The sequence below is a fragment of the Condylura cristata genome, unplaced genomic scaffold (genome assembly GCF_000260355.1).
Source record: "Condylura cristata isolate star-nosed mole 26May11 unplaced genomic scaffold, ConCri1.0 scaffold00038, whole genome shotgun sequence".
Taxonomy (NCBI): domain Eukaryota; kingdom Metazoa; phylum Chordata; class Mammalia; order Eulipotyphla; family Talpidae; genus Condylura; species Condylura cristata.
The window spans coordinates 1,886,383-1,898,844 of NW_004567139.1; the positions used below are offsets into that span (position 1 = coordinate 1,886,383).

Consider the following 12,462-nt stretch of genomic DNA (forward strand, 5'->3'; position numbering starts at 1 on the left):
CACCAGGAAGGGCCTCGTTAATGGAGTTTTAGAACAAGCCAAGATGTGAGAGGTGCTTCAACCACCTTTTAAATAGCAGCAGATTCTTTTGTCAAATAAAATATGAAGCAGGGACATGAAGGCTAGTGAAGTCTGTCCATGGAAGCCCTGGGCCAGAGGACAGTTTGAAAACCGCTGCTTGAGCTCAACAACTTAATGCTTTGTCCCTCGTCGAGTTGGGATCCTTCCATGTCCGAGAGAACCACTTTACAAGGAGGACTGGAATAGAGAAAGTTGAATGGAAGCGTCGAGAAGCTGGCTTTAGGTAGATGAAGTATTTATAGACTTTTAAAAGCTCATTTGCCTTTAGCTTTTACCTGGAACACAATGCGTTTCTCTCTGGCCAGCTAGTTCTGACTCCATCCAACAGGTGTTCCTTGCTTTCAATGAACATTAAACTCTATATAGACTTGACCTTCTCTCTAATGGAATCCCCCAGAAGACATCGATTCTCTGGCACTATATTCTATATTATCATATTAAATGTACTTCAAGGCCATACACAGAATTTCAGCTTGAGATGGGATCACTACTGAAACTGGATTTGCAAATGCTTCTACCTTTCAACAATAAAAAATATATCCTGAATGTTCCACAGAGCTAAGTGAGATCAGGCTTAGAGTTTAGGATTTATCATTCAAGGAATCTAAGACTGGAACTTTTGCTATTTGCAAAGGAGAAGACTGGATGGTACATCTATATGTAGAAAAACATTGGTAGAACCCTAATTTTAAAGGACCTGTCCATTTTCTCTATTTCTCATCAGGAAGTTTTTCAAAAACAAATTTTCATTGAGGTAACATTGATTTATAAACATTACCTGTGAGGTGTACAGCTTATAAATCTGCATTTGACTATACTATTGCTTGATCACCAGTAGAATTCTAGTTTCCACCCATTACCACACATTGCACCCCTAATATTTCACTTACTCCCTAATCACTGGGTATTTCTTATCCTTCCACTGTGACAGAGAATTTGCCCTATAGACAGAAGGTGAGACATATGTTGATATAAATGTTTCTTTTGTGCATGGCAGATCTTCAATACACCCATCAATTTCAAAAAGGTGTATGTCCAGCTGTCTCCCGCATCAACTCAGATCTCAGTCATGCAGGGAAATTCAAAGAAAGCCAGGGTACCTATTGGGCTTCCCTTGTGGTTGTGAGTTGCGGGGACCAACTCACAACCACATAACGGGTAGGTGGTAACAGTGACATGGTAGTGGGGAAAAAATTGCAAAGAAGATACTTCAAAAAAAGTGAGAGGAAGAACCCAAGTGGAGAAAACAAAGGAATTTTAAAGCAAAGAGAGGAAGAAAGGAATTGCATGTAAATAACAGAGATGCGGGCTCTCCCTGGTGGCGCAAAGGGTTAAAGTGCAGCACTTTGCAGCTGTCCACAGCCACTGCAGCACGAGTTCAATCCCTGGCCAGGGAGCTGACCCACATGGCACAGCAGACCTGTCTCCCTGCTGTGCCCCTCAGCCGTGTACTTCGTCAGTCGGCCTGTTCTGCTCCCCACTCTGTCTCTGGTGAATCCTTTCAGCCCCCACACACCTCTGGCCTGGTCCCCAGTTCTTGTACCCATAAATAATAATAAATAAATGTCAAAAACAAACAAACAAAGACACAATAAAGATGTGGGTGAATCAGAGAATGGCTTCCCAAATACAGGCTAACCAGGAAGAGAAATGTGGCCCAGACAGGTGGTGAGGCCTGGAAGAGTGGGGGGCGAGGAGAGAAGGCAGCCTGAGTGAGGTGGAGCAGGGAAAAACAGCAGGAAAACGGCTGCTGGTATTCCAGCCCACAGTGAGAAATGAACGTCAGCCTTTCCGCTGCCTCTGGTGGGCCCGCACCCCACACTGCGCTTCTGTTCATTCATTAGTTCATTCATGCAAGGAGCCTCTGGCTTTCCGCAGACATGCTGAGGAACAGCAGCTGCCAGGAGAAGCGAGGCCAGGGGAGAGGGAGCGGATGCATGAATGAGAGTGTTTCCTCAATGGGGCATGGTTTACCACCAAAGCTTCTCTGAAAATGGAGCAAGGAAACTAAATGCAGGCTCATACCATCCAGGGCTGGACCTGTCGAGGCAGAGGGAAGCAGCGGGTGCTGTGAATACTGATGGGGACACAAAACAAAGGCAAGATGAGGATTTAAATAGGCAGCACACAGAATGAAAGAACAGCAAGTAAGTAACAGAGATGGGAATGAATGGCGACGGTGTGAATCAGTGACTTCCCTAATGTCTAGGCTCGCCAGTGTGCAGGGAGGGAGACGTCAGCTTCCAAGCTTCCTCAGCTAGAAATTGTGAGTTGCCTTTCCTAAACAACTAAGCAAATTTTCCACTTAAATGTACACACGCATGTAGTTCTGAGTGCCTCAGGGGTAAAGAGAGGTCACAAGATAAGGGGGCAATTATATTCGCTTTCTCTAATCACCAAGATTGCGATTTTAGTATATCCCTAGCTTTCTGTATTTCACTTTTACAGAAAGAACTCTGCCTCATAACATCTTTCCAGCAGTATTATACTGATTTCACTGGCTTGAACAGACCATAGCTCCATAGGCATTAATAAATTGCAGTAGAGAAAGCCAATTTTCAGTACCACCAGAGGAAAGCAGAAAACAAAGAAGGAGGGTTTCCTAGGAAAAGCTTTTGCAGAAATTCCTTTAAACAGAGAGTTTTCCTCTGACGATGGTCTTCTGTTAAGTCATGTTGAGGGAAGGGTGCTTTAAAAATGCAAACAATTTTGGCCCTCCCTGGCGGGCACAGCAGGTTAAAGGGTAGCACTGCAAAGCTGGCGGTGGCTGCTTCAGTGCAAGTTCGATTCCGGGCCCTGGAGCTGACCCACAAGACACAGCAGACCTCTCCTGACCCGACCGCTGCTCCCCTCACCAGTGTATTTCACCCCTCTGCCTGTTCTGCTCCTCACTCGTCTCTAGTGACTCTCACAACCTCTGCACCTCTGGCCTGTACCCTAGTTCTGTATACATAAGTACAATCTTTTAAAAAATGCAAACAATTTCAGTGTTATGTAAGAGCAATAGATTTTATCTTTTATTCTTTCTCCTCCTTTCTCCAAATTCATTTTTTCTGAAATACAAAGATGAGTCTGGGAACAGCTAAAGCCAATGGGAAGGGGTAAAGTGGACAAACGCTGGCGGCTGCAGGCTCCTGCCTGCCCAGGGCTCCGCCCATCAGGTGAATGACCAGTTCTAGACAAGGCCCCTGCACAGGTGTGAATGACCTTGATTGCCACTGGCTCGACCACCCAAGCAGTTCAACTTCTAGACTGGCATAAGTGGGAATGCACAAGCTCATTATCACCCTAGTGCCCTGCCTAACTTTGCTACGGGGTCTAACAGAATTGATTTTCCTTAAAGAGGAACATATAAGTTTGGGTCATCATACCACTGAGTTCTTCAAAACAATGCTGGTATTTGAATAGTGGTAATCTGTAGGCAATCACCTGCGCCAGAATGACCAAGGTCAGCAGCACTCTTGCAGTTGAGAATTCTTCAAGGTTCAAAAAATTTAGATATACATTGAAATATAGGAGAAAATACCATTCAGAACTGATCTACTGGCCTACTTAGTGGACCCAAAATGGTTCTAACTTGGAGAGAATTTTCTGGAGTCCCCCAAATTTTAGAAGACTGGATTTGCAATATCTAGGGTCCCAGGGGCAAATCAAAGTGGGAAGTGTTGCATATTATACCTCCCTTTTGGAGAATCATAATGTATGCTGGGATAAAGGCTCTGAGAAGTCCTGCAACGACACCATCCATTTAAGTCTGTATAACCCAGTGTTTCCTTTACTTAACTGATTATTCCCCATCTTCATGATAGTTATTATAAATAGCTCTAGGCTGTTTCCATCTAAATTTTCTTGAACACTGTAGAGTTTCGAACTCAGTCCCTCTGATTCCATGCGCTGATCCAGGTCTGAACCGACTTCTACCATCTCCTCTTCTGACCTGTGCTTACTCACTGCCATGCTCGCGAGCACCCCCAACTGGACAACTGCTTCTCTGGCCTGTTTCCTGAGGTCATATAGCTATATTTCTAAGAGAAGGGGTCTCTTCCTTTCTCAGCCCCTCCCTCCCCACTAATCCCATGTAACCTACAGCCACTATATTCAGGATTAACTGTAGTGCAGAGACACAATTGATTTCCCAACAGACCAAACCTACCCCTATGTCTCCATGACTCTAAAATACTTGGGGACCTTCATTCTCAAATTTACAGAGTAGCTGAGCGGCCCGACTGCACTGATTTCCTTCCCAACAAGCCCAACCCAGGGGTTCCAATATAATCATGTCTCTTCCCTGAAACTATTTCCTATTGGAGTAATGCAGTGGTTTCTACCCGCCTTGGCTGGGACCAAGCAGAAGGTGTGGGGGGGAGGTGGAGAGGAAATAATGTTGGGGGCAGAGGCAGGGGCGGGAGGGGAGCTTCAAGAAGGGGAGAAGTCTTGAGGAATGGAGGTCAGAGGTCCATACAGAAAGCACCCATCTGCTCTTTTAATTATCGGGGAGACTGAGAATGCCAAGATTGCGAGTGAATTCCTACCCAGAACAGTGAGTTGCTTTCAGAAAAATACCTCCATCTCTTATCACCACTTCCAGAAAGATCACCCAAGTTCACCTCGGGGCATGGGCTGCCATTCTTAACCACACATGGCCTTCGCTCTCTCCCCAGTCTGGACCAAATCGACCCTGAGCACGGATGAGACAGTCCGAAGGTCTGAAGGTGTCCTCCCTCCCCGGCGGGCTACCCGTTACTCTTTCTCCATCCCCCCATTGAAAGGGGGGGGGAGGGCATGAGACAGCCCCCTCCTGGGCAGGCCACCATGCTAACTAACCAAAGTGGCCCTTTGTCCTCAAGTGGCCCTTTGTCATCCCTACTTCTATGCATTCTCGTTTGCAGGGAGGATGCAGCCCCAAAGTACCCCCAGAGGCTCTATTCCAGGCCCTGTTTTCAAATTCCTACAGCTCAAGTTTTCAAATTCTCACCACTGAGAAGAAAACCCATTCCCCCCCACCATTACTACCAAGGCAGGCCTGATGCTGCGGGGTGATGTTCACATTCCAGCTCAGCCTTGTTTTAGCCCTAGAAAAACAAAGTCGGAGGCGCTGGAAGGCAGCCAGTCTCCTCGGTACCTTCCTTTGTGACTTTGTGAACTTCACAAGAACCAGCAGGTTTTGAAGAATGAGCGCAATGATCTGTCCTCTGGAAAATTGTTGCCATGTTGTTCTTTGTTTACTGTATAATTAAGATTTTTTTTCCCCTATAACCGAGCTAGAGATATTTTTTCCACTTCCTGTGCAAATGGCCTTTCCACATAATCCTAAACACACACAGTCACTCACAGTGATGAAAAAGCTTTTCCGTCTTGATAACTGTGATAATGCTGAAGCCCTAGATGACCTTAAATAGAAAGTTCTCTTAGCAGGATTTTGTCACAAATGAGGGCAGCATGAGGTCTCAGGAACAGGCTGGACACTCGGATCTAAGAGCGGGACGCTGGAAAAGGCATTGCTCCGGGCTAATCCTATGAGAAAAGACACCTGTCTGGAGAATTAAGCGCTCCTCTGCTCCACGGAGGGAGGGGGAGCAGGGCATGCTCACCGGCCTCACAGGGAAGTCTGCACTGGGGAGGTTTTACTTTTGGGCAAAGATAGAATTGTGGAATATAGGGCTCAGAATGACATCAAAAAGAGGTATTTTGGATGAAAGGCTTGCAGAATGCAGAGGCCAGTGAAAAAAAGCACAAAAACAGGAAAAGAGATGGAGAGACTGCAAGCATCTGTCTTAAATCCTGGGAGCAGACCCCATAGTCAGAAGAGTGGGCTCTTCCCCTGGGGCTGTGGTGGGCAGAGGGGTGGAAACACAGCTGAGTGCAGAGTTGGGGGGGTGCGGGGTGGGGCGAGGCAGCTTTAAAATGAACACTGCGGGCCTCGGAGAGCACCTGCATCCAGAGAGAAAACGGATGCCCCGGTCACTGCAGAGATGGAAAGAAAAGCTGTCCTATATTTGGGATGGAAAATTAAAGAGGACTAGCCAGGAACAATGTAGCTTCCCTATGGAGAAGTAAGTCCAGACCTCGCCCGACACTGAAAGCTGCTGAGAACTGGTCTCCGCATGTCCAGGCAGCCAGAATCTCTGCTAGCACCTGCCCAGGGGTCTGGAATGCGCACTCGGTGGGCTGAACTGCACCCTGCCCATAACCAGATTGAAGCCCTCACATCCGACATGATGGCTTTTCAGGAGGCTTTGGGAAGGGATTAGGGGTAGACCGGGCCAGTACCTTCTGCGAAGAGACAGGAGGGCCGACTGCTCTTTTCCCTGCCCTGGGAGAACATGGCAAGTAAGCAGATGTCTGCAAACCAGGAAGCAGACTCAGGAAGTGACTCAGAGACCCTACCTTGGCCATGGACCCAGAATTGTGAGAAAAATATCTATTGCTCAAACCACCTGATTTATGCAAGTCAAGGTGACTCAGACGAAGCTGATGTGTGTTCCAGGTAGGAGTTCTACTGTCCCTAAGGTCAGCCCAAACCTCACCTTCTCTGAGAGTTACCCCATATTTCTCCCAGGCTGATTTCTTGCTTCTTTTTCAATATTGGTTGAGTTTCAGCTATAACACTGGGCACCAATCTCCCTTGAAATATGGTCAGTTATGTCACTAGTTTTTCTACCCAACTTTCTAGCCCATTTCATCTCCTGTTCTGACAGGTCATTTCACTGGGCTGATGTTAACAGAGCATGTCCATGGCCAGATAGATTCCCGAGTTACACAATGCTCTATCCCTTGCCCTACCCATGTGCCCCCGTTCTCAGAACTGATTTTTATACAGGTGTCTCTGATAGTAATGATATTATGTTTATTTTTAAGAATATACATTAAGTATGAGGTTTCCCACCCCCTCACCCCGCAGGAGGGCTGGATAAAATAAGAGATGGACAATCTTAGAGTGTATGACTACCTAAAGAAATATTCAGGATATAGGTGTACTAAAAACTGTTAGCTGTTTATCTGAAAATTCAGATTTTATTGGACAGTCTGTGTTTTATTTGCTAAAACTGGCCAGTTTCTCCCTGGCACCGCATGATCAAGCCGTCTGTGTAAGGGGGCTACACAGAAGCCTAGAACCCTGTCCCTGAAGTTCAAGGCCTTGAGCCAGAGATCAGGATCATGTTGAATTGCTTGTTTGGCCAGACTCGATGGTGCCATTCATCCTGCCCTCTGTCTGAACCTCCGCCCTGCTCTTCCAGCTCAGTGGGCAGGTCTCTAGTGTCCCTTGGCCTGGGAGGTGGCCCATCCTGTCTTGCCATCAGAAGAAAATCATCACTTGCTGTTCACTCCCAAATTTTGCCCAGAATGTCTAGTTATTTCTCATCCGACTGTGATTCCCCAGAGGGCTGAGTTATGTCAGTGAAGCCTTCAAGGGAGCGTGATGCTTTATACCTCATTGTAATAAACAATAAAATGACTGTTAGCCTAAAATTGAAAGATGGTATCATGGATTTGACTGTGTGTTCCCCACCCCCCTTATCTTGAAGTCCTAACCTCAGTTCCTCAAAACATGACCTTATTTAGAATTAGGGTTGTCGCCAGGGTGACTAGTTGAATCAGATCATTTTGGACCAGGGCGGTCCCTCATCTAATCTGACTGGTGTTCTTCTGAGAAGAGGAGAGACAGCAAAGAGGACGCTGTGGGAAGGTATGGAAACACGCCGAGGGAGACGATGTGAAGACGGAGGCAGGGCGCAGTCAGGCTGCCACAAGCCAAGGGATGCTGGGAACCCAGAAGCTGGAGGAGGAAAAGGATTCCTACCTCCTCCCCAGGTCCCACCCCCACAGGGCCTGCTGATGAGTCGGTCCAGACTTCCATGTCCAGGACTACCAGAAAATAGGACTCTGGTTTCAAGTCACCTGGTTTGTGCTGCTTCACTAAGGCAGCCCTAGGAAGCCATCTCAAGGATTGGATATTAGGGAGCACCCCTCCCCAAATGAGGGCCTAGAAGAAATCAAGTAATAGAGTCAAACAGCAAGAGATGCAGGTTTGACTACACAACTCTCAACTCTTTGTTTTACCTCCAAATATTTTCAAAGAGGGATAAAGCATTTTGTGTCTTTTAAAGTCTCAATGGTGCGCTCGGGTCTGCAGGAGTGTTGTGAAGCAGAGGCTAAGAAGTCGGAAAGGCGTCGTGTTCCCCCTAAATCCAACATGGCTGCACAGACGTGGTACAGTGACAGGGCTGCCCAGAGAGGTTGTCACGGCAGGGATCCTGCCGTGTGCATGCCTGGGGGTCGGGGGGTTCTGTGAGGAGTCGTGGCTGCATTCCACTCCCAGAACCTCAGTACTTCATACATATTCTTCAAAATGAACCCAATATTATTAAACATTCTCCAGGCTTGATTTTTGCAATGAATCATCCCCGCATCTTATGGCACTGCCACGAGCTTATGGAGAATAAAGGCCATCAGTTTGGGTCGAGTCAAGGTGACCTGACTCTAAGGCTCACCAGGCAAATAGCTGCCTTTGCGTAGTTATAGGGACGGGGTTCTCTTGTGTGTAACCATCAATCATATTTCAAATGAAAAGTCCAAACACAGGCTTTTAGAGAAGTGAATAGAAATAAAGCCAAATCATCTCCTAGACAATTAGTACTTTCTAGTCTAGTAGCAGGAGCCCAGTCTGCATTGAAGGGCACTAAGATATAATATATAAACGTTTATATTAATGACGGCAGCATCCAGCACTGCCCAATAAACAATAACGACAAGCATTTATTGGGCACTTACTATGCCCTGAGCTAAGACTTTATGCAGGTTATTTAATAGAATCTTCACATCACTCTTCCCAGATAGCTATTACATTTTCCCCACTTACAGATGAAGAAAGGGAGGCTGGGTGGGAAGTCATTTGCCCAGATGCTAATGGAGGCAGGATCCAATAGATTCCAAAGTCTTCCTCTTGGAAAGTGTGCAATTCCCAGAAACAGCAGCTCTGGGGCCAGTGTTGGCAAGGAACCATTTAATTGCCAGACAATGTGCTAACAGCTTTCTATACATTAGATCAGGGGCTGGCCTACCACAGCCTGGGGGCCGAATCTGCTGGCTGCCTGAGCCAATACACCGTGCCAACATCTTTCTCTGTTGTCTGTGGCTGCCTGCAAAGTCACAAAGACTGCTTGGCTCACAAAGTGGAAAATATTTACCATATGACCCTTTAGAGAAAAAGTATTCCAGCCCCTGCATGAGATCACTGAGTCCTCCACTAACAGCTGGAAGAGGAATTATCCCATGTTTAGAGATGAAGCGATTTAGGCTCAGACAAGTCAAACTGTTTTAGAGCAGAGCTTCCCTGGCTTCTAAAATGCAAAATGTGGATTTTACCATATAATTGGGCTTTTTTTTTAACATCAGGGGAAATGACATTTATTTCTATATATAGAAATGTCATTTATTTCTAAATATATTCAAATACACTTCTATCATGTCATGAAAGTCATTTTAACACCCAACACTGAGAGGCATCATTACCAACCATCCTTTGAGTGGAGTACCTTTTATTTTACGGAGATCTTTGAAACATTTTTATGAAAAGCACTATTCCATTTTTTCAACTTAGCAAAAGGACAGCTGAGAAGAAAGCCCAGCACCAGCGTGAACTCAAGAACGGGAAACTGGGGGGTTACTCGTCTCAGAACTTCAGCTAATAAGTCAGTGGCAGCGTCAGAGGCCACCTTGTGACTGCAAAGTCAGTGACACTTGTATGGACCTGTTGGGACTGTGCCTGTGACTCATGAATTCAGTCTGTGATTCAGCGACTATTAATTGTGCTCCCCCCTATATGTGAGGGTCTATGTGCCCACCAAGGACACAGTGAGTCATTCTCTTTCATTTCTCTCTTACTGTAGCTCTCTTTCTTTTGCTTGTTTTGCTTAAAACCAAAAGCTCAACTCCATCCCAGCTCAGTTAAACCTTTTCTTGTTACGGCAGCTTGGTCTACTGGCCATTGTTGGGAAAACGGTCAAGTGAAGAGCCCACAACACAATGATATTATGAGGTTATTTCCTCCCCTCCTATGTTTTCAGTTTTAGTAATGATGGACAGGTTCTTGGGATTCAAGCCAGCGATGATGTCCAACCCAGAGCTTTGAGTAAAGCAGTGGCAAGGAGGCCTTCCCGGCGCCAAGGTTCTCCAAGAAGGAGCAGACCATTGCCTGTCAGTCCTAGGTTCACCTCCCGTGGGTAAAGACCATCATCTCTTTAATGCCATGTTTCTAGAAACTATTCTTCTATTACAGTGAATGATCACAAGAACAACAGTCAAGCTATCTAACACAGAAGCAAAAGTTAACGAAGTAAAGTGACTATCAGGGCATTTTGAATTAACCTTCAATGAGAACATTCCAGTTATTGTATTATATAGAACTGTGTAATAGCCTAATTTAAATATTTCTGATTCTAAATCATTCCTCTATTTTTTTTATTACATTGATAAGATGAAAAGTACAAAGGACGTTCCAATTACCCCACTGATCTTAGGCTGAATATATAAAAATGATTAAATGAAACTTACCGTGTATTCTAGTCGCAGATATTCATTTGGTCAAGATGGAAAAGGGGGGAAAAAAAAAGAGACAAAATCATGATCGAGATCGGATACAATATAAAACCACAAAATTAACACATACTGATAAATTACAATTCTTAAAAGTGTGGTAGAGAAATCTCCCCCAAATTAAATTTTCATAAATGGCGAATATCTCGCTATTTGCTCTTGAAACTCTTTCAGAGGCTATTTCTGTGGTTGGGCTGATAAGGGATGTAAGACAAGACTCAATTTAGCATATAGGTTTGTGGCAAATTAAACCCAAAGAGTTGGCATTATAAAAGCAGAATTAAAGGCTAATCATTTCAGTAGAGCATTTCATTAACCACAATGGATCCTTTCAGTGGAGCTTTTATAACCAATAAGAATTTGATGTGATATTCAAGTGGGATCTTGAATTTGGGGGGCCACAGTTTCTAGTTCAATATCAGCACATAGGTCACTATCACTCCCCAAGTGAGTAGAAAAGGGCCATAAAGACTCATATTACACAATTGCTAAGAACATGGCTTGGGATAGAGTCCCAACAGAATCTACACAAATTACAGTCAAGGTTGGTTGGTTTTAGTTGGGTGGTTTTTTGGTGGCAAACCGTGAAACAAATTATAAGAAGTACTTTATTAACGAACCACACCCAGAGCTTACTTGGGGAACACTGAGGAAAACAGGGAGAAATAAGAATGTAGCCCCTACAAATGTCACCAAAAAAAGTTTCATTTCCCTTTCCCATAAACAACTATCACTGTAAGGAGGAAGATGGAAGATTTACCTTACACCCTACCACCCATTCCCTGTGAGGAAGGCCTGAAGGATGATGGCAAAGGATAAGGGCCACAGACTGACTCCGTAAATCCCTGGGTGGCTCAGCCACCCCAAATCAGTGGGATCCCACCACTGCTCTGTCTTCACTGCGGGCAAGTGACCGGCTGGCTGCACCAAGAACTTACCTGTAATTGTGTAGGGATAGTAGTTCCAAGCTTTCTCTGTGACGTAAAATATTTTGGGAACGACAGCTCTGGCCCAGCTAGGCAGTTTGCTAAGGGGAAAGAAAGAGCGAGAGAAAGAAAGACTAGAATTAGAGTCTGCTCAGAGGTTCACCGTGCAACCACATCTTTCTGGGTAAACAGACTCTGGGGCACCCCTTCCCATCTCTCTGCTTTTTGCTGTAGTTAACTGTCTGCTGCACCTGCTCATGTGTGTTTGAAGTGCGTGAAGGCTGAAGGGTACAGTCCAGTAACAGGGGACGGCATAAGATTGTGAGCTTGTTCTCTTGATTTGCAAGGACATGAGAATTCAGGGCCTGGGAGACACTGCCTGGGGTCTTGGACCAGCCTGACCCTTGATTCTTAGGGTGATGTAGAGGATATGGTATAAAGCGATGTGTAGGCCTGAGCATGGGTTTAGGTGGGTTGGGGGCGAGGGGGAGGATAAGGGCAAATGTCAGAACCAGGTGTCAGCTTAACAAGCTTAACAAAGTAGGCAAACTTTCCAAAATGAACTAAAGCGATAGAGCAGCAACTTTTGAGATAGGAAGGATGAACAATAGTCCCTTGACAACTGCAGTGGGCTGATGTACATGCTATAAAGATATATAGGGCCTCCCCGGTGGCACAAGGGGTTAGACACAGCACTATGGAGCTAGCCTCAGCCACTGCAGCCTGAGCTCGATCCCAGGCCAGGGGGGTGACCACAGGGCACAGCCGACTTCTCCTGCCTCTCCACTGCTCCCCTCAGCAGTGTATTTCAGTAGATCTACCTGTTCTGCCCCCTACTCTGTCGCCAGTGAATCCTCTC

The 12,462-nt window shown here is 45.7% G+C and overlaps 1 protein-coding gene across 3 annotated transcripts in view; it reads right to left on the reverse strand.

Moving 5' to 3' along the window:
• Nucleotides 1–12,462, reverse strand: part of PITPNC1 (phosphatidylinositol transfer protein, cytoplasmic 1) — a 239,540-nt gene that overhangs the window by 95,587 nt on the left and 131,491 nt on the right. For all 3 annotated transcript variants that reach the window (XM_012733098.1, XM_004693447.2, XM_012733100.1), the window contains exons 3-4: nucleotides 11,616–11,704; nucleotides 10,636–10,643 (exon numbers count right to left, since the gene is read on the reverse strand). In XM_012733098.1, coding sequence (XP_012588552.1) covers nucleotides 10,636–10,643; nucleotides 11,616–11,704 — 97 coding nt within the window. The remainder of the gene's footprint in view (nucleotides 1–10,635; nucleotides 10,644–11,615; nucleotides 11,705–12,462) is intronic.